The sequence below is a fragment of the Telmatherina bonti genome, assembly GCF_933228915.1.
Source record: "Telmatherina bonti genome assembly, chromosome: 11".
NCBI lineage: Eukaryota > Metazoa > Chordata > Actinopteri > Atheriniformes > Telmatherinidae > Telmatherina > Telmatherina bonti.
This window is the reverse complement of record NC_136629.1, coordinates 2986400-3009743: the sequence shown is the minus strand read 5'-3', so window position 1 is coordinate 3009743 and position 23344 is coordinate 2986400. Positions and strand designations below refer to the sequence as shown.

At 51.8% G+C, this 23344-nt stretch overlaps 1 protein-coding gene across 3 annotated transcripts in view; it reads right to left on the bottom strand.

The window, feature by feature from the left end:
- Positions 1-7908: 7908 nt before the first annotated feature.
- fbxo28 (F-box protein 28) overlaps positions 7909-23344 on the bottom strand; it is a gene marked incomplete at its 5' end in the record, with an annotated part of 59352 nt that continues 43916 nt past the window's right edge. The window contains 5 exons of one of the 3 annotated variants that reach the window (XM_079248346.1): positions 7909-8160; positions 8367-8892; positions 12622-12817; positions 20476-20614; positions 20697-20806. In XM_079248346.1, the coding sequence (XP_079104472.1) occupies positions 8396-8892; positions 12622-12817; positions 20476-20614; positions 20697-20806 (942 nt within the window). In that variant the 3' untranslated portion in view covers positions 7909-8160; positions 8367-8395. Of the gene's footprint in view, positions 8893-12551; positions 12818-20475; positions 20615-20696; positions 20807-23344 lie in introns of all 3 variants that reach the window. The other 2 variants (XM_079248345.1, XM_079248347.1) reach the window with 2 other exon arrangements.

The following is a 23344-nucleotide window of genomic DNA, read 5'->3' as shown; positions in this document are numbered from 1 at the left end:
GATCTTGTAGACGATGCGGCGGGACTGGGATCTTGTAGACGCTGCGGCGGGACTGGGATCTTGTACACGCTGCGGCTGGACTGGGATCTTGTAGACGCTGCGGCGGGACTGGGATCTTGTAGACGCTGCAGGGGGACTGGGATCATGTACACGCTGCGGCGGGACTGGGATCTTGTAGACGCTGCGGGGGGACTGGGATCTTGTAGACGCTGCGGGGGGACTGGGATCTTGTAGACGCTGCGGGGGGACTGGGATCTTGTAGACGATGCGGCGGGACTGGGATCTTGTAAACGCTGCGGCGGGACTGGGATCTTGTAGACGCTGCGGCTGGACTGGGATCTTGTAGACGCTGCGGCGGGACGGGGATCTTGTAGACGCTGCGGCTGGACTGGGATCTTGTAGACGCTGCGGCGGGACTGGGATCTTGTAGACGCTGCAGTGGGACTGGGATCTTGTTCATGCTGCGGGGGGACTGGGATCTTGTTCACGCTGCGGCGGGACTGGGATCTTGTTCACGCTGCAGGGGGACTGGGATCATGTACACGCTGCGGCGGGACTGGGATCTTGTAGACGCTGCGGGGGGACTGGGATCTTGTAGACGCTGCGGGGGGACTGGGATCTTGTAGACGCTGCGGGGGGACTGGGATCTTGTAGACGCTGCGGCGGGACTGGGATCTTGTAGACGATGCGGCGGGACTGGGATCTTGTAGACGCTGCGGCGGGACTGGGATCTTGTAGACGCTGCGGCTGGACTGGGATCTTGTAGACGCTGCGGCTGGACTGGGATCTTGTAGACGCTGCAGTGGGACTGGGATCTTGTTCATGCTGCGGGGGGACTGGGATCTTGTTCACGCTGCGGCGGGACTGGGATCTTGTTCACGCTGCGGGGGGACTGGGATCTTTTAGACGCTGCGGCGGTACTGGGATCTTGTAGACGCTGCGGGGGGACTGGGATCTTGTAGACGCTGCGGGGGGACTGGGATCTTGTAGACGCTGCGGGGGGACTGGGATCTTGTACACGCTGCAGGGGCACTGGGATCATGTACACGCTGCGGCGGGACTGGGATCTTGTAGACGCTGCAGGGGGACTGGGATCTTGTAGACGCTGCAGTGGGACTGGGATCTTGTTCATGCTGCGGGGGGACTGGGATCTTGTTCACGCTGCGGCGGGACTGGGATCTTGTACACGCTGCAGGGGCACTGGGATCATGTACACGCTGCGGCGGGACTGGGATCTTGTAGACGCTGCAGGGGGACTGGGATCTTGTAGACGCTGCGGGGGGACTGGGATCTTGTACACGCTGCGGCTGGACTGGGATCTTGTAGACGCTGCGGCGGGACTGGGATCTTGTTCACGCTGCGGGGGGACTGGGATCATGTAGACGCTGCGGCGGGACTGGGATCTTGTACACGCTGCGGCTGGACTGGGATCTTGTACACGCTGCGGCTGGACTGGGATCTTGTTCACGCTGCGGCTGGACTGGGATCTTGTAGACGCTGCGGGGGGACTGGGATCTTGTACACGCTGCAGGGGCACTGGGATCATGTACACGCTGCGGCGGGACTGGGATCTTGTAGACGCTGCAGGGGGACTGGGATCTTGTAGACGCTGCGGGGGGACTGGGATCTTGTAGACGCTGCGGGGGGACTGGGATCTTGTACACGCTGCGGCTGGACTGGGATCTTGTAGACGCTGCGGCGGGACTGGGATCTTGTTCACGCTGCGGGGGGACTGGGATCATGTAGACGCTGCGGCGGGACTGGGATCTTGTACACGCTGCGGCTGGACTGGGATCTTGTACACGCTGCGGCTGGACTGGGATCTTGTTCACGCTGCGGCTGGACTGGGATCTTGTAGACGCTGCGGGGGGACTGGGATTTTGTACACGCTGCGGGGGGACTGGGATTTTGTACACGCTGCGGGGGGACTGGGATCTTGTACACGCTGCGGGGGGACTGGGATCTTGTTCACGCTGCGGCTGGACTGGGATCTTGTTCACGCTGCGGCTGGACTGGGATCTTGTACACGCTGCAGTGGGACTGGGATCTTGTACACGCTGCGGGGGGACTGGGATCTTGTAGACGCTGCGGCGGGACTGGGATCTTGTAGACGCTGCGGCTGGACTGGGATCTTGTAGACGCTGCGGCGGGACTGGGATCTTGTAGACGCTGCAGTGGGACTGGGATCTTGTTCATGCTGCGGGGGGACTAGGATCTTGTTCACGCTGCAGGGGGACTGGGATCATGTAGACGCTGCGGCGGGACTGGGATCTTGTAGACGCTGCGGGGGGACTGGGATCTTGTAGACGCTGCGGCGGGACTGGGATCTTGTAGACGCTGCGGGGGGACTGGGATCTTGTAGACGCTGCGGGGGGACTGGGATCTTGTAGACGCTGCGGGGGGACTGGGATCTTGTAGACGATGCGGCGGGACTGGGATCTTGTAGACGCTGCGGCGGGACTGGGATCTTGTAGACGCTGCGGCTGGACTGGGATCTTGTAGACGCTGCGGCGGGACTGGGATCTTGTAGACGCTGCAGTGGGACTGGGATCTTGTTCATGCTGCGGGGGGACTGGGATCTTGTTCACGCTGCGGCGGGACTGGGATCTTGTTCACGCTGCGGGGGGACTGGGATCTTTTAGACGCTGCGGCGGTACTGGGATCTTGTAGACGCTGCGGGGGGACTGGGATCTTGTAGACGCTGCGGGGGGACTGGGATCTTGTAGACGCTGCGGGGGGACTGGGATCTTGTACACGCTGCGGGGGCACTGGGATCATGTACACGCTGCGGCGGGACTGGGATCTTGTAGACGCTGCAGGGGGACTGGGATCTTGTAGACGCTGCAGTGGGACTGGGATCTTGTTCATGCTGCGGGGGGACTGGGATCTTGTTCACGCTGCGGCGGGACTGGGATCTTGTACACGCTGCAGGGGCACTGGGATCATGTACACGCTGCGGCGGGACTGGGATCTTGTAGACGCTGCAGGGGGACTGGGATCTTGTACACGCTGCGGGGGGACTGGGATCTTGTACACGCTGCGGCTGGACTGGGATCTTGTAGACGCTGCGGCGGGACTGGGATCTTGTTCACGCTGCGGGGGGACTGGGATCATGTAGACGCTGCGGCGGGACTGGGATCTTGTACACGCTGCGGCTGGACTGGGATCTTGTACACGCTGCGGCTGGACTGGGATCTTGTTCACGCTGCGGCTGGACTGGGATCTTGTTCACGCTGCGGCTGGACTGGGATCTTGTAGACGCTGCGGCGGGACTGGGATCTTGTTCACGCTGCGGGGGGACTGGGATCATGTAGACGCTGCGGCGGGACTGGGATCTTGTACACGCTGCGGCTGGACTGGGATCTTGTACACGCTGCGGGGGGACTGGGATCTTGTACACGCTGCGGCTGGACTGGGATCTTGTTCACGCTGCGGCTGGACTGGGATCTTGTAGACGCTGCGGGGGGACTGGGATCTTGTACACGCTGCAGGGGCACTGGGATCATGTACACGCTGCGGCGGGACTGGGATCTTGTAGACGCTGCAGGGGGACTGGGATCTTGTAGACGCTGCGGGGGGACTGGGATCTTGTACACGCTGCAGGGGCACTGGGATCATGTACACGCTGCGGCGGGACTGGGATCTTGTAGACGCTGCAGGGGGACTGGGATCTTGTAGACGCTGCGGGGGGACTGGGATCTTGTACACGCTGCGGCTGGACTGGGATCTTGTTCACGCTGCGGCTGGACTGGGATCTTGTACACGCTGCGGCGGGACTGGGATCTTGTAGACGCTGCAGCGGGACTGGGATCTTGTTCACGCTGCGGGGGGACTGGGATCATGTAGACGCTGCGGCGGGACTGGGATCTTGTACACGCTGCGGCTGGACTGGGATCTTGTACACGCTGCGGGGGGACTGGGATCTTGTACACGCTGCGGCTGGACTGGGATCTTGTTCACGCTGCGGCTGGACTGGGATCTTGTAGACGCTGCGGGGGGACTGGGATCTTGTACACGCTGCAGGGGCACTGGGATCATGTACACGCTGCGGCGGGACTGGGATCTTGTAGACGCTGCAGGGGGACTGGGATCTTGTAGACGCTGCGGGGGGACTGGGATCTTGTACACGCTGCGGCTGGACTGGGATCTTGTTCACGCTGCGGCTGGACTGGGATCTTGTACACGCTGCGGCGGGACTGGGATCTTGTACACGCTGCAGGGGCACTGGGATCATGTACACGCTGCGGCGGGACTGGGATCTTGTAGACGCTGCAGGGGGACTGGGATCTTGTAGACGCTGCGGGGGGACTGGGATCTTGTAGACGCTGCGGGGGGACTGGGATCTTGTACACGCTGCGGCTGGACTGGGATCTTGTAGACGCTGCGGCGGGACTGGGATCTTGTTCACGCTGCGGGGGGACTGGGATCATGTAGACGCTGCGGCGGGACTGGGATCTTGTACACGCTGCGGCGGGACTGGGATCTTGTACACGCTGCGGCGGGACTGGGATCTTGTACACGCTGCGGCGGGACTGGGATCTTGTACACGCTGCGGCGGGACTGGGATCTTGTTCACGCTGCGGCTGGACTGGGATGTTGTAGACGCTGCGGTGGGACTGGGATCTTGTACACGCTGCGGGGGGACTGGGATCTTGTAGACGCTGCAGGGGGACTGGGATCATGTACACGCTGCGGGGGGACTGGGATCTTGTACACGCTGCGGGGGGACTGGGATCTAGTAGACGCTGCGGGGGGACTGGGATCTAGTAGACGCTGCGGGGGTACTAGGATCTTGTACACGCTGCGGCGGGACTGGGATCTTGTACACGCTGCGGGGGTACTAGGATCTTGTAGACGCTGCGGCGGGACTGGGATCTTGTACACGCTGCGGCGGGACTGGGATCTTGTTCACGCTGCGGCGGGACTGGGATCTTGTAGACGCTGCAGTGGGACTGGGATCTTGTTCATGCTGCGGGGGGACTGGGATCTTGTTCACGCTGCGGGGGGACTGGGATCTTTTAGACGCTGCGGCGGTACTGGGATCTTGTAGACGCTGCGGGGGGACTGGGATCTTGTAGACGCTGCGGGGGGACTGGGATCTTGTAGACGCTGCGGGGGGACTGGGATCTTGTACACGCTGCGGGGGCACTGGGATCATGTACACGCTGCGGCGGGACTGGGATCTTGTAGACGCTGCAGGGGGACTGGGATCTTGTAGACGCTGCAGTGGGACTGGGATCTTGTACACGCTGCGGGGGCACTGGGATCATGTACACGCTGCGGCGGGACTGGGATCTTGTAGACGCTGCAGGGGGACTGGGATCTTGTAGACGCTGCGGCGGGACTGGGATCTTGTAGACGCTGCGGGGGGACTGGGATCTTGTTCACGCTGCGGCGGGACTGGGATCTTGTTCACGCTGCGGGGGGACTGGGATCTTTTAGACGCTGCGGCGGTACTGGGATCTTGTAGACGCTGCGGGGGGACTGGGATCTTGTAGACGCTGCGGGGGGACTGGGATCTTGTAGACGCTGCGGGGGGACTGGGATCTTGTAGACGCTGCGGGGGGACTGGGATCTTGTACACGCTGCAGGGGCACTGGGATCATGTACACGCTGCGGCGGGACTGGGATCTTGTAGACGCTGCAGGGGGACTGGGATCTTGTAGACGCTGCGGCGGGACTGGGATCTTGTAGACGCTGCGGGGGGACTGGGATCTTGTTCACGCTGCGGCGGGACTGGGATCTTGTTCACGCTGCGGGGGGACTGGGATCTTTTAGACGCTGCGGCGGTACTGGGATCTTGTAGACGCTGCGGGGGGACTGGGATCTTGTAGACGCTGCGGGGGGACTGGGATCTTGTAGACGCTGCGGGGGGACTGGGATCTTGTAGACGCTGCGGGGGGACTGGGATCTTGTAGACGCTGCGGGGGGACTGGGATCTTGTACACGCTGCAGGGGCACTGGGATCATGTACACGCTGCGGCGGGACTGGGATCTTGTAGACGCTGCAGGGGGACTGGGATCTTGTAGACGCTGCGGGGGGACTGGGATCTTGTAGACGCTGCGGGGGGACTGGGATCTTGTACACGCTGCGGCTGGACTGGGATCTTGTACACGCTGCGGGGGGACTGGGATCTTGTACACGCTGCGGGGGGACTGGGATCTTGTAGACGCTGCGGCTGGACTGGGATCTTGTAGACGCTGCGGCGGGACTGGGATCATGTTCACGCTGCGGCGAGACTGGGATCTTGTACACGCTGCGGACGACTGGGATCTTGTTCACGCTGCGGACGACTGGGATCTTGTAGACGCTGCGGCGGGACTGGGATCTTGTTCACGCTGCGGGGGGACTGGGATCTTGTAGACGCTGCGGGGGGACTGGGATCATGTAGACGCTGCGGCGGGACTGGGATCTTGTACACGCTGCGGCTGGACTGGGATCTTGTAGACGCTGCGGCGGGACTGGGATCTTGTTCACGCTGCGGGGGGACTGGGATCTTGTTCACGCTGCGGCGGGACTGGGATCTTGTTCACGCTGCGGGGGGACTGGGATCTTGTAGACGCTGCGGCAGGACTGGGATCTTGTAGACGCTGCGGCGGGACTGGGATCTTGTTCACGCTGCGGGGGGACTGGGATCTTGTTCACGCTGCGGGGGGACTGGGATCTTGTTCACGCTGCGGCGGGACTGGGATCTTGTTCACACTGCGGGGGGACTGGGATCTTGTTCACACTGCGGGGGGACTGGGATCTTGTTCACGCTGCGGCGGGACTGGGATCTTGTTCACGCTGCGGGGGGACTGGGATCTTGTTCACGCTGCGGCGGGACTGGGATCTTGTAGACGCTGCGGCGGGACTGGGATCTTGTTCACGCTGCGGCAGGACTGGGATCTTGTAGACGCTGCGGCGGGACTGGGATCTTGTTCACGCTGCGGCGGGACTGGGATCTTGTTCACGCTGCGGCGGGACTGGGATCTTGTAGACGCTGCGGCGGGACTGGGATCTTGTTCACGCTGCGGCGGGACTGGGATCTTGTTCACGCTGCGGGGGGACTGGGATCATGTACACGCTGCAGGGGGACTGGGATCATGTACACGCTGCAGGGGGACTGGGATCATGTACACGCTGCGGCGGGACTGGGATCTTGTAGACGCTGCAGGGGGACTGGGATCTTGTAGACGCTGCGGGGGGACTGGGATCTTGTAGACGCTGCGGCGGGACTGGGATCTTGTACACGCTGCAGGGGGACTGGGATCATGTACATGCTGCAGGGGGACTGGGATCATGTACACGCTGCGGCGGGACTGGGATCTTGTAGACGCTGCAGGGGGACTGGGATCTTGTAGACGCTGCGGGGGGACTGGGATCTTGTAGACGCTGCGGCGGGACTGGGATCATGTACACGCTGCAGCGGGACTGGGATCTTGTAGACGCTGCGGCGGGACTGGGATCATGTACACGCTGCGGCGGGACTGGGATCTTGTAGACGCTGCAGGGGGACTGGGATCTTGTAGACGCTGCAGGGGGACTGGGATCTTGTAGACGCTGCAGGGGGACTGGGATCATGTACACGCTGCGGCGGGACTAGGATCTTGTAGACGCTGCAGGGGGACTGGGATCTTGTAGACGCTGCAGGGGGACTGGGATCTTGTAGACGCTGCAGGGGGACTGGGATCATGTAGACGCTGCGGGGGGACTAGGATCTTGTAGACGCTGCGGCGGGACTGGGATCTTGTAGACGCTGCAGGGGGACTAGGATCTTGTAGACGCTGCAGCGGGACTGGGATCTTGTAGACGCTGCAGGGGGACTGGGATCTTGTAGACGCTGCAGCGGGACTGGGATCATGTACACGCTGCCGCGGGACTGGGATCTTGTAGACGCTGCGGCGGGACTGGGATCTTGTAGACGCTGCAGGGGGACTGGGATCTTGTAGACGCTGCAGGGGGACTGGGATCTTGTAGACGCTGCAGGGGGACTGGGATCATGTACACGCTGCAGGGGGACTGGGATCATGTACACGCTGCCGCGGGACTGGGATCTTGTAGACGCTGCGGGGGGACTAGGATCTTGTAGACGCTGCGGGGGGACTAGGATCTTGTAGACGCTGCGGCGGGACTGGGATCCAGCTGCCGAATGTTTGGAAAATGTCGTCTGGAATGTTCTGACCAAAAGAAACGAAAAGTTTACTGTGGGATCAGGTTAAGACCCTGTCGATATTGTGCAATGTCCAGCTTGATGTTCTGGAAGTTCAGGTCCATCAGAATGTCCGTTAACACTCATCACACCCAGCACCACCAGAGGTGTGTGTGAAGCAGTGCACGTTATGCGTGTGTGTGTGGGGGGGGGTGCAAGTGTGATCAGTCAGACCTGGACAAACGTTTAAAGAACACCGATGCTCATTTTCTGCTGCGCAGTCGCTTGGATTGTCGTGGAAGATCCGAAGTCTTCCTGATGCGTTTCAGCGTGGAGCCCCCGTCCTCCCCCGCCTCTCTGCACGCCATGCCGTCGCTTGCCAACACCAGGGCAGACGTGCCGGTGACGCCGGAAGACAGGGAAGAGGAAGTGGATGTGGAGGGGGCGGCAACAGCTGGCCGCCCCCCCATGGCAGCGGCACTGCTGTCCATGAGTTCACGGAGTTTGTGCTCGAGCTCGGCCAGACGGGCGTTCTGCTCGCCAATCACCTGACTCTGCTCCAGAAGCTTCTGTTCCTGGTCCTGCAGCTGCTTCTGCTGCTCCAGCTGCTTCATCCGGATTTCCTGCATCTCCCTCCGCAGAACCGTCATGGACGCCCCGTTCACCTTCACCTGCTGCTGCACCTTTGTCATCTCCGAGCGGGACGGGGTGTTTTTGGCCAGGAGCGACATGGTGGTCAGCGAGGTGGACGGACCTGCCACTGGAGACCAGACACGACGCGTCAGAGCGGGACTGCTGCTCCAAAACTAGGTGAAAACAGCAGCACCGATCGCGTTCTGCACTTATTATGTCGCCTCCTCCATCACCTATGTCACCTCCCTCACTTCCTCTGTCACTTCCTACGTCACCTCCATCACTTTTTCCCTCTTTTCGTACATCACCAGACCTTCCTCCGTCTCCTTCTCCCTCTCTTCCTACGTCCCCTCGGTCACTTCCTCCGTCGCCTCCGTCTCCTTCTCCCTCTCTTCCTACGTCCCCTCGGTCACTTCCTCCGTCGCCTCCGTCACTTTCTCCCTCTCTTCCTACGTCACCTCCATCACTTCCTCCGTCACCTCCATCACTTCCTACATCGCCTCCGTCACTTTCTCCCTCTCTTCCTACGTCACCTCCATCACTTCCTCCGTCACCCTTTGTCACTTCCTACGTCGCCTCCGTCACTTTCTCCCTCTCTTCCTACGTCACCTCCACCACTTCCTCCGTCACCTCCATCACTTCCTACATCGCCTCCGTCACTTTCTCCCTCTCTTCCTACGTCACCTCCATCACTTCCTCCGTCACCCTTTGTCACTTCCTACGTCGCCTCCGTCACTTCCTACGTCGCCTCCGTTACTTCCTACGTCGCCTCCGTCACTTCCTACGTCGCCTCCATCACTTCCTACGTCGCCTCCGTCACTTTCTCCCTCTTTTCGTACGTCACCTCCGTCACTTCCTCCGTCTCCTCCGTCACTTTCTCCCTCTTCCTACGTCACCTCCATCACTTCCTCCGTCACCCTTTGTCACTTCCTACGTCGCCTCCGTCACTTCCTACGTCGCCTCCGTCACTTCCTACGTCGCCTCCGTCACTTCCTACGTCGCCTCCATCACTTCCTACGTCGCCTCCGTCACTTTCTCCCTCTTTTCGTACGTCACCTCCGTCACTTCCTCCGTCACTTCCTCCGTCTCCTCCGTCACTTTCTCCCTCTTCCTACATCACCTCCGTCACTTCCTACACACTATCCATCACATCCTCCATAGCCTCCATCACATCCTCCTTCACATTCTCCATCACGTTCTACACATCCTCCATTACATTCTAGTCTCCATCACATCCTACACATCCACCATCACAGCCTCCATCACATCCTACACAGCCTCCTTCATAGCCCCCATCACATCCTCCATCACAGCCCACACAGCCTCCATCACATCCTACACATCCTCCATCATATCCTACACAGCCTCCTTCACAGTCTCCATCACATCCTCCATCACACCCAACACAACCTCAATCACACCTTACACATACTCAATCACATCCTACACAGCCTCCATCACATCCTCAACAGCCTCCATCACGTCCTACACAGCCTCCATCACATCGTAAATCACAGCCTCCAACATATTTTCCATCCCATCCTAACCAGCCTCCATCCCATCCTACACAGCCTCCATCACATGCTACACAGCCTCCATCATGTCCTACACAGCCTCCATCACATATTCCATCCCATCCTAACCAGCCTCAATCACATCCTACACAGCCTCCATCACAAAGTCCATCCCATCCTAACCAGCCTCAATCACATCCTACATAGCCTCATTCACAGCCTCCATCACATCCTACACAGCCTCCATCACATATTCCATCCCATCCTAACCAGCCTCAATCACATCCTACAAAGCCTCCTTCACAGTCTCCATCACATCCTCCATCCCATCCTACACACCCTCCATCACAGCCTCCATCCCGTCCTACACAGCTTCCATCCCATCCTACACAGCCTCCATCACATCCTAAACAGCATCCATCACATTTTCAATCACATCCTACACAGCCTCCATCACATCCTCCACAGCCTCCTTCACATCCTCCATCCCATCCTACACAGCCACATCACATCCTAAACGGCCTCCATCACGTCCTACACACCCTCCATCACATCCTACACAGCCTCCATCACATCCTAAACGGCCTCCATCATGTCCTACACAGCCTCCGACACAGCCTCCATCACATTTCCCATCAGATCCTACACAGGCTCCATCACATCCTCCACAGCCTCCATCCCATCCTACACAGCCTCCTTCACATCCTCCATCACATACTATATCATAGCCTCCATCACATTCTCCATCCCATCCTACACAGCCTCCATCACATCCTAAACAGCCTCCATCAAGTCCTATACAGCCTCCATCACATCCTACACAGCCTCCATCACATCCTAAACAGCCTCCATCACATTTTCCATCACATCCTACACAGCCTCAATCACACCCTATACATCCACCATCCCAGCCTCCATCACATCCTACACAACCTCCTTCACATCCTCCATCACATCATTCACAGCCCTCTTCATAGCCTCCACTACATCCTCCATCACAGCCTACACAGCCTCCATCACATCCTACACACCCTCCACAGCCTTCATCATATCCTACACAGCCTCCATCACATCCACTATCACATCCTACACATCTTCCATCACATCCTTCATCACGGCCTCCATGACATCCTAAATCATAGCCTCCATCACATTTTCCATCCCATCCTACACAGACTCCATCACATCATAAACAGCCTCCATCACATCCTACAAAGCCTCCATCACGTCCTACACAGCCTCCATCATGTCCTACACAGCCTCCATCACATCCTCCATCCAATCCTACACAGCTTCCATCACTTCCTAAACAGCCTCCATCACATCCTACACAGCCTCCATCACGTCATACACAGCCTCCTACACAGCCTCCATCACATTTCCCATCACATGCTACACAGCCTCCATCACATTTTCCATCACATCCCACACAGCCTCCATAACATCCTACACAGCCTCCATCCCATCCTACACAGCTTCCATTCCATCCCACAATGCCTCCATCACATCCTAAAAAGCCTCCATCACATTTTCATTCACATCCTACACAGCCTCCATCACATCTTACACAGCCTCCTTCACATCCTCCATCTCATCCGATATCATAGCCTCCATTACATCCTACACAGCCTCCACCACGTCCTACACAGCCTCCATCACATTTCCCACCACATCCTACACAGCCTCCATCACATTTCCCACCACGTCCTACACAGCCTCCATCACATTTCCCACCACATCCTACACAGCCTCCATAACATCCTACACAGCCTCCATCACATTTCCCATCACATCCTACACAGCATCCATCACATCCTATGCAGCCTCCATCCCATCCTACACAGCCTCCATCACATATTCCATCCCACCCTAACTAGCCTCAATCACATCCTACACAGCCTACTTCACAGCCTCCATCACATCCTCCATCCCATCCTACACATCCTCATCACATCCTACACTGCCTCCATCACGTCCTACAGTCTCCTACACAGCCTCCATAATGTCCTACACAGCCTCCATCACATCCTACACATCCTCCATCACAGCCTCCATCCCATCCTACACAGCTTCCATCCCATCCTACACAGCGTCCATCACATTTTCCATCACATCCTACACAGCCTCCATCACATTTTCCATCACATCCTACACAGCCTCCATCACATCCTCCATCACATCCTACACAGCCTCCATCACATCCTCCATTACAGCCTCCATTACATCCTACACATCCTCCATTACATCCTACACATCCTCCATCACATCCTACCCATCTTCCATCTCAGCCTCCATCACATCCTCCATCACAACCTCATCTTTCTGGTAACATGGAAGATGACCTGGTGCGGAGCCAATGAGACGACCAGACAGATCCGTCCCAGGAAGCTTCTTCTTCAGAATGGGGACAATCTTTTCATCAAAGTACTCCATGGCCATGGAAGAGATGTCCCTTAACTCCTGCAGGACCTCATGAGCTCGCTGGGGGGCTCGGGTGGAGTTCACGTACCGCAGCACACGATAAATCTCATCTATCACCTGATCACAAAGACAAACAATAAAAACACCAAGAAAAAAGGAGCTTTTTAATTATGTTGTAAGTGAGAACTGCTCGTGGTAGAACTTAGAGAAAGTTGGTGTGACAACTCATCAAGAAATTTGCTCCCTTAAATCATTAATTTGCTCCATTAAACAGCAGGAACACGGCAGCTCTGGCCTCCATGCCAGATTGCAGCTGCATTTTTCAAAGTTATACTGGGTAATGTTTGTCCATCTCAGCAGCTGAAACAACAGGTTTCTTTATTCTTTTTTTTGTCCTTGTAATCACCAACTTCGAAAAAACAGATTTAATATACGAAAATGCTGGTGTCAGCTAAATATATATGGCAAATTTTAAAAGCCAACGAGCAGCCAAATGGCTTCACAGCAGGATAATTACATAAAACAGAGCAAAATAGACGGAGAAGGTTCCAAATGTGAAGCTGTACAAGAAATTAAGAATTCTTGTCTACATACTTTGTTTTTTTCCCACAATTTGTTCAAGCACATAGATTTGAGTAACTTCTTCACGCCTGTAATGAGATGGCGACCTGTCCAGGTGTACCTGCCTTTCGCCCCAATGATCAATCAATTAAACCCCATACTGGGTCTACTGGTTGCGTGAAATTAACACAAGGTTTAATTCCGCAAACCTAATCCTCATTAGCCTGTGCATCGCAAAGAAAACTATCCTTGTTAATTGGAAAGGTAAAGAGAATCTGTGTGTACAGCAGGTCAGAAATCTCTTATTAGATCACATCAGTATAGAGACAATGTTGACATCCTCAAAGGATCAATTGGCTGAATTACATTTCCTCTTTTCCCCCTGTGATAAGTTCCATCATATATATACATACATATATATATACATACACACACACATATATACACTATTCACAAAAAGTTAGGGATATTCAGCTTTTGGGTGAAATTTCCCAACAAGCCTAAAATGCATTCCAACCTGTACAGGTGAACTTAATGTGATCTTCTCTAAGCTTTTAAATGCACATGTCCAACTGGTAAATGTTTCAATAAATTTTGCACAAGTTGCTGTTCTCTAAGAAGGAGCTTAACGGCAAAAATCACGGCAGGTGTGTGATCCTTGAATTGACCAATAAATGTCCTGGTTCAATTAGAGCTGGTGTTTAAACAGTTGTCCTCATCATGCTGTTCACATTTTGACATCATGAGACCAAGACGACACCTAACAATGGAACAACAGTCCCTTGCCATTGCGATGCTTCAAACAGGACGTTCTCAGACAGAAGTGGCCACTGAGCTTGGAGTGTCACAGAGTGTCATCAGCAGGTTGCAACAGAGATATGGAGAGACTGGAAGAGGCTACATTGTGAACACTGCCCTGAGAAACCGGATGATGAATGCCACTCAACTCCAGGCACGTTTAAGAGAGGTGAGAGGCACCCAAGTGTCACGTCAGACCATTCCAAACCGTTTCCATCAGCGTGGTCTGTGTGCTAGACGACCTGCACGGGTACCTGACCACACCACCAGGCACAGGCATCATCGTCTTGCATGGGCCAGGGAGCATTTACGCTGGACGAGGAACCAGTGGGCCTCAGTGCTGTTCTCTGATGAAAGTCGATTCACACTGAGCAGAAATGATGGCCGGCAACGATGTTGGAGACGTCAGGGAGAGCGCTATGCATCAGCCACTGTTGTCACCAGGCCAGCTTTTGGTGGTGGCGGTGTTACAGTGTGGGCAGGGGTGTCCACTTGGTACAGAACTGCCCTACACTTTGTGAATGGTACAGTGACAAGCCCATACTACCTGAATAACATCATTAATCCAGTGATTGTGCCCCTACATGAACAGCACAGGCCTAATTTCATCTTCATGGACGACAATGCTCCTGCTCATCGAGGCCGCATCATCAGGGAACGGCTGTTGGAGACTGGTGGACCTCAAATGGAACGGCCTGCACTCTCTCCAGACCTGAATCCCATTGAAAACCTGTGGGATCAGCTGAGCCGTCATGTAGAGGCTCGAGACCCTGCACCCCAGAACCTCAATGACCTGAGGGCTGCCCTTCAAGAAGAGTGGGATGCCATGCCTCAGCAGGCAATAAGTTGCCTTGTGAACAGCATGAGACGTCGTTGTCAAGCTGTAATTGATGCTCAAGGGAACATGACCAGATATTGAGACGTTCACATTTTTTGTTGTGGTGTAACTACCATTGTTGTTACCTTTTGTGTTGAATGAATTTTTTGAGATGAGGAAATCAGTAGTGCATCCTTCTACTTAAATGTCTTACTTTTATATTATATCACTGTAGCATGAACATATTGCATTTTCCATAAATTTCACCTGAAAGCCAAATATCCCTAACTTTTTGTGAGTAGTGTGTGTGTATATATATATATATATATATATATATATATATATATATATATATATATATATGTGTGTGTGTGTGTGTGTGTGTGTGTGTGTGTGTGTATAGCCATAAAACTGCAAATGGAAACACCTACATTTTGAAAAAAAAGTCTTCAACATTACTAAAGGTTTTTACGCCCTCAAGAGGAGGTTTCACACCTTTTTATTCAGAAATATATTGCAAAAGTGTAATGGAAATGGTTTTTTTTTTGCATTTCCGTGTCCCCGGACGTGACAGGGGGTTGGGGGTCCTGTGACCAGTTTATTTCCTGTAAAGATGGCACGGTGTGGAACAAACTACAGCTAATTTCAGAGTCTTAGAAAAGAAAATGAGGAAGAAAAGTAGTAGCAAATTCTCTGCAGCAAATAAAAAACCCCAAAATAACGCTAGGAGGCTACCTTGCATAGGCTGCAGTTCTCGTAAAACCGGCAAGGAAAGAGATTTTACTAGAACTGATGTTTATGTGCTAAACGCTGTTCAATGGAAACACCCACAAATCACAGATGTTTGTAAAAAATTGTTTTTTTTTAAAACTATTTATTTAAGAACATTTTTAAATAAGAAAAACATTGTGAGGTCAAGGGATGACAATCAACAATACATACCATGATTATAAGCCTTTTACATTAAGGAATACTGTCACAATTTGCCACTTTAAATTCCTGCCATTTTCTCCAACATCTCTTTCCCAGGTCACCGTGAAGTCGCAGGGTAAAAGTTTTATGTTTTCCACTCTTGAGGTGAAGAGGCCTGTGGCGGGAGGGTCTTTACATAGCCAACATTTTGCTATGGCCTTTTTTGCAGGCAGTACACGTCATCTGCACCAAACTCATCTGTAGTATATCCCAGATACATTGATGTGAAAGCAAAGTTGACATTACAGCCCAGTGTCTGAAATTATTTTCACTACTTCCAGCCAGAAGGGCTGTTTGGATGGGCAGGGCCAAAATATGTGACCGCGATCTGCCACAACTTCCCCAGTTTCTCCAGCACAATGCAGGGGTAGCACTGAATTCAGACTTTTGTTTAGGTGTTGTGACAACACAATGACATTTTTCCAACAAAAGTCCCACAATGTGTTGGAACTGGTTGTTAAGAATTGAGTTTCCAAGACCCTTGTCCATATGTCCTCTGTAACCTCAATGTTAATTTCTTTCTCTCATTTTTGTTTTATATAGTTTGTTGATTCCCTTCAAGTTTAACCATACAGTGGTACAGTTTACGCATAACATCTTTGTTACTCCTGGAGCTATAAGCATCGATGAAAATGTTAACATTTGAGAAGTCTCCAGCTGTTTAATCTTTTACTAATGTAGTTGGTGAGTTGTACCTGTCAAAGGCCATAACTTTGGACTTTACAATAACTGTACACACAGCCGTAAGACCACACTATGCCCATTGTCTGAATCTATTGTCCTGATCGGCAGGTAAAAAATCAGGATCGTACGCTGGCCACCTAAGAAGTTTTATCTCCTCCTCAATTTGTAACTGCTTAACCACTTCCTTCCATATTTTCAACGTCAGATTAACCCACTGGTTGGCTGTAGTACAAATCTCCTTTTCAGTGGCTATATGGCTGAGCCTAGACTGGATTGGTGTATCAGATAGAAACATCTTGATTGTTTTCCATCTTGCACAGTAAGATGGATTACACCAACAAACCAAAGTTCTCAACTGGGCAGAAATGTAGAAATCCCTCAGAGAGGGTAGGGTCAAGCCCCCTCACTTCTTCACCAGAAAACTTTACCCATGATCTTTTATTAAGCCAAATGAATCTTGAAATATGTTTATGAATGAATGAATGAATGAATGAATGAATGAATCCATTCCCTAAACTGCTTTCCAGGAAGTGGTATGGGCAAAGCAAGAAAAAGGTACAATAATTTAGGAAGAATATTCGTTTTGATTACCTGTATTCTGTTGCCAAAGTCTAGAGGGAGCAGGCTCCAAGTATTAGTTCATTATATATTTCTGTATTAATACGGCTGTAATTAAGATTATATATTTGTGACAAGTCTTTCGGTAGTAGCACACCTAAGTATTTGATAGTGGTTGAATTGAATTTATATTTGGACAATAGTGCCTGGTCTGGGTTATATTTAAATGTCAAGACTTGTGTTTTATTTACACTGAGGACATAGCCTGAATATACACCATATGTTTCTAACATTTGCTTTAACACTGGGAAACCTGAGCCAGGGTCTGTGATTGTAACTAAGACATCGTCTGCGTATAAACATACTTTATATTCCTCTTCACCGATTACAATTACCTTTAAAGTCGTTTCCTGACGTATGGCCTGGGCTAGGGGTTCAATAAACAAACTGAAGAGATTCGGACTTGCTGGGCAGCCCTGCCTATATCCACATTCCCAGACTATAGCACTGGAGATACTACCATTCATTTTCATTCTGGCAGTAGGAAAGGAGTAAAAGGCTTTAATACAATTTCTAAACTCACTACAAAAACCAAATCTTTTCATTACTAAGTAGAAAAAGACCCAAAGTACTGAATCGTATGCTTTTTCAACATCAAGGCTTAGGATTATAGAGCTATTTTTCTTTAAATTAATGTATTCCATGATGTGTAAGGCCCTCCAGATATTATCGTGAGCTTGTCTGTGTTTCAGAAAACCGGTTTGGTCTTCATCAATTCGTGACATTACAGGGTCCATCCTCTGTACCACAATAGTTGTATATAATTTATTGTCTGTATTCAAAACACTTATTGGTCTACAGGATTTACAGTCTTTTCTGTCCTTTCCCTCCTTTGGTAACACAGATATAAAGGCCTCTTTCCAGGAGGGAGGTACAAATCCTCTTTTCAGGATGTAGTTAAAGCTAGTTTCCAATAAAGGTAGAAGGCTTTTTCTCATATATTTCTACCATTCGGGAGAGAACCCGTCGGTACTGGGAGATTTATTCAAATTAAGGCTAGAAATGGTCTTATCAATTTCCTCTCGACTAATTACAGAAGTTAACTTATTATTTGCTTCTCTACCAATTGAAGGCAGATCTAAAGAATTCAGGAAGTCAGTTATCATATATTTTGTAGTATGTTTCAAAGGCCCTTTGAATTTTATCCATTTTATTGGTTGTAGGGTCTTTAATTTTATAAATGGTATTTTCAGCTTGTTGTTTTCGGAGTCGCCATGCTAAAAGTTTGGCTGCTTTAGGACCAGCCTCATAATATCTTTGTTTCATAAAGCTTATATTTTTCTCCACTTCTTCTTCACCCAATATCTTATCTATTTCCTGCCTAATCTGTCTAATCTGGTGGGATACGATATCTTTGTCTGTGACTGTTCCAAAGCTTTTAATCTATCTTGCAGTTGTGACAAATCCTGTTTTTTTTTTCTGTTTAAGCATGGTTGACCTGACAATTATTCTTCCTCTGAGGACAGCTTTTGTCTCTCCATTATTATTGTCCTGTAAATAAAAGTTAAAATCAGTTGTCATTTGTTTTATAAATTGGGATCATTCAACATTCCAGTATTTACTCTCCACAAAGTCTTCCTTTGCCTCCCATCCAAATGAAATTTAAAGTAAACTCCAGAGTGGTCAGAAAAATCTCTTTGACCTATTCTGCAATTTCTTATCCTATTTAAATCTTTATTATACCAAATATAGTAGTCTATCCTCAAGTCAACCTGTCTAGCTGAATAAAAGGTGAATCCTGGTTCTGATCCGTGGATAGACCTCCACATATCATTAAGTCCTAATTCTTTTTACTGGTTTCTCTACCGTTGTACTTTTCCTGCCACTGTTATTTGAATCTAGTTGGGGGTTTAGCAGCAAATTTATTTTTTAACCTGTACAGCACTTTGGATACCTTGTGGTTTATGAAAGTGCTCTATAAATAAAGTTTTGATTTGATTTTAATTTAAGTCTCTTGAAAAAACCTGTATCGCTCCCAGGAGGTACATAGACATTCAATAATGTGACGTCCTTTTGGTCAATTTTACCTTTTACAAAGATAAATCTACTTTCTTTATAATTTATGCTTGATAAATATTCAAATTTTATCCTATTTGAGATCAGGACAGACACTGATGTATGCCTAAAACCCATTTTCTTTCATTTGTCATGTTCCGCATTAGAGATGTGTTTCCTGCCAACATGCAATGTCCACCTTCTCCTTTTTCATTTTAACAGTTTACTCCTTTTTATGGGATTATTCAGCCCATTTCCATTTAGTGACAGTATGTTATTATAATTATAAAGCATCAAGTTGACATGTAAAATATGACAATCATCCCAGACCTCAAAACATAACAACATGAACTCACTGAAAAACAACATGGGCTTCCACTGGAAAGGATATAATACAGTCCTTTGGTAGTCAGGGGACTGGCCACAAGGTGGGGCCCCTCATCAAGATATGGGAAAAATGACACCAGCGGGCATGGTCTGGGCCAATAACCTCACCCAAACCAAGACGTGCCCTCAGAATTTTCTGGTACGGTAATATCTGGATATTATTACGCCTATTACTCCAAATCAGACACTTAGTGGTGCAGTGCCCGCTGGTTTTCCAGCAGCTGTAGGAGCACGTGCTTAACGCCAACGTCCCAGCGTTCTGAGTCAGCTACCCGCTCGCCCACCTCTCCTACTCGGTCCGTTGTTTCACGTTGTCTTTGCTGTATTTCTTTTGTGAATTTGTCTATTTGCTTCTTTATATCCTCTAGGAATCCTACCTGGAAATCTGGAAGGTCACTTTTCAATTCGGTTCGTAAAGTAGCCATTTCAGCCGTCAAAACATCACTCACTGCTCCCCAACCGAGACCTGCGCCACCATCGCCATTTTGTTGAACCGATTCGAGGCTGTCCTCATTAGCCGTGACTTCTTTTTCCATTTGATAATTAAAAATATTTCATAATCCGTGTCCTCCTTTCTTAGATTTGTCGCCACTAATTATTGTATCATAACATGATAAATTTGCCCAGAAATAACTCGAGTCTGGGGGAAATAAAAGGTTAGCGCCATAATGTTACGCGCCACCGGAAATCCAGCTCAAATATCGCGTTTGTGTAAACATGTAATTTTGGAAAAGCAGCTTCTGTCCGTCTCTACGAGGAGTTTTCTGTATTTACTGTCTTTTTTTTTTCTTTTTTTTTCTGCTCTCTTTCTATCCCGTCTCTGTCCTCTCCGGTCCGGGCGAGCAGTACAAACTCTGGAATACAAACACCCATTCAACATACTAGAAAAATGAACCTGAGCTGGTAGCACGTCCTGTACTGGATGTAGCAGAACTCCGCTCACCTTTCCAGGGATGAAGCAGCAGAGGTTGGAGTCCACATATTTCATGAAGGTCATGTTGAGCAGTGAGAGGCGCGTTTCAACCGCCGCCAGGATGTCTGCATGGCGAGCCAATGAATGGTTTCTCCTCTCAGACTCCCGCCTACACAGTCACACACAACGTCTATCAGAAAGGCCAGTCATTAGGCAGAACAGGTGTGAACAGGTAAGAACAGAACACTGACCTGGGCAGCTGGGCTTTGACCTGCCTTTGACACAGGCTGTGGTACCTCTCCACCTTCAGGAAGCCTTGGTTCAGCACACGCTGGCAGATCATGTCCATGCGTTTACACACCTGCAGAGAAGAAGAGAACAGGTGAGTCCACCTGTCTGCTGAACTGTTCCCCTCACTGAGAGACTAGCACCAGAACCAGCAGCAGAACCAGCACCAGAACCAGCAGCAGAACCAGCAGCAGAACCAGACCCAGAACCAGACCCAGAACTAGCACCAGAACCAGCACCAGAACCAGCACCAGAACTAGCACCAGAACCAGCAGCAGAACCAGACCCAGAACCAGCAGCAGAACCAGACCCAGAACCAGCACCAGAACCAGCACCAGAACCAGCACCAGAACCAGCACCAGAACTAGCACCAGAACCAGCAGCAGAACCAGCAGCAGAACCAGCAGCAGAACCAGACCCAGAACCAGCACCAGAACTAGCACCAGAACCAGCACCAGAACCAGCAGCAGAACCAGCACCAGAACCAGCAGCAGAACCAGCAGCAGAACCAGACCCAGAACCAGACCCAGAACTAGCACCAGAACTAGCACCAGAACCAGCACCAGAACCAGCACCAGAACCAGCAGCAGAACCAGCAGCAGAACCAGTTCCAGAACCAGCACCAGAACCAGCACCAGAACCAGCAGCAGAACCAGCAGCAGAACCAGACCCAGAACCAGACCCAGAACTAGCACCAGAACTAGCACCAGAACCAGCACCAGAACCAGCACCAGAACCAGCACCAGAACTAGCACCAGAACCAGCAGCAGAACCAGACCCAGAACTAGCACCAGAACCAGACCCAGAACCAGACCCAGAACTAGCACCAGAACCAGACCCAGAACCAGCACCAGAACCAGTTCCAGAACCAGCACCAGAACTAGCACCAGAACCAGACCCAGAACCAGACCCAGAACCAGCACCAGAACCAGTTCCAGAACCAGCACCAGAACTAGCACCAGAACCAGACCCAGAACCAGACCCAGAACTAGCACCAGAACCAGCACCAGATTGCTCTGGTCATATATCAGAATAACATACTGAAGTATAAACTTTAATGGTGATGTTGCCCTCATTCGATGGTGTTGTGGGAAGGGAATCAGAGCTGCTTGCTTATCTGCGTGTGAAGCAACAGAAGTTATGGTCTCATGGTGTGTGTGTGTGCGTGTGGGAATGGTTGACTGTTTTACCACCTCCCTGGCGCTCCCACGTTATGTGGCAGAATGAGGGGTATTAAAGCGGGGAAGCCCCAGACTTCGGTGGAGTCTGCTGCGGGTCTATCTGATCAGGACGCCCAGCTGGTTTTGGCACTCTCTACCGGGGTTGTGGGCTCCCCAACCGATCGCGTTACGGTAAGAGCTGGAAACTGCAAGTGCTTTAACCAATGATGTATTGCTTGCTCTTGTGCTGCCTGATTAATAAAACGCTGAGTTAATCATTGGGGCAAAGAGTTTGCGTGTGTTCATTATTTGCCGACTTCCTACGATCCTGCAAGATAAATAAAAGTGTTTCATTACACATACAGGGTCACCAGGAGGTCATCACATGGTCACCAGGAGGTCAACACAGGGTCACCACAAGGTCACCGTAAGGTCAACCACAAGGTCACCAGGAAGTCACCACAAGGTCACCACAGGGTCACCACAAAGTCACTAAAACAATGAAAAACGTAGAACAACCGCGGTTTTTAGCCGGTTAACAACGTGACTTAGCTTTAGCCCGTTTACCTCCGTTAGCCGGTTAGCTCCTGTTATCTCCGGGTTAGCTCGGTTAGCTCTTAGCAACAGAAAGCTCGGAGTTTGCTCGATGTCAATCATCCACCATGATGCTGAAAGCCCCCCTCTCAGCTCCACCTCTTTGTCCACATTTGTATTTTCCGGGTGAGACGAAACACATGCCCCTGCCAAGATGGTGATGGTAGGAACCGCCCACCGAGCTTCAATTCAGCTCTTCAGAAACCTACGGGTGACGTCACGGAGGCTCCGCCCATCTTTTATGTACAGTCTGTGGTCTGTCTGTCTGTCTGTCTGCATGTCTGTCTGTCTGCATGTCTGTCTGTCTGCGTGTCTGTCTGCGTGTCTGTCTGTCTGTCTGCGTGTCCGTCTGTCTGTCTGCGTGTCCGTCTGTCTGTCTGCGTGTCCGTCTGTCTGTCTGCGTGTCCGTCTGTCTGTCTGTCCGCGTGTCTGTCTGCATGTCTGCCTGTCTGTCTGCGTGTCCGTCTGTCTGTCTGCATGTCCGTCTGTCTGTCTGTCTGCATGTCTGTCTGCGTGTCTGCCTGCATGTCTGTCTGTCTGTCTGCATGTCCGTCTGTCTGTCTGCATGTCCGTCTGTCTGTCTGTCTGCGTGTCTGCCTGCATGTCTGTCTGTCTGTCTGTCTGTCTGTCTGCGTGTCCGTCTGTCTGTCTGCGTGTCCGTCTGTCTGTCTGCATGTCCGTCTGTCTGTCTGCGTGTCCGTCTGTCTGTCTGTCTGCATGTCTGTCTGCGTGTCCGTCTGTCTGCATGTCTGTCTGCGTGTCTGTCTGCCTGCGTCTGTCTGTGTGTCTGTCTGTCTGTCTGTCTGCCTGTCTGTCTGTCTGTCTGTCTGTCTGTCTGCCTGTCTGCATGTCTGTCT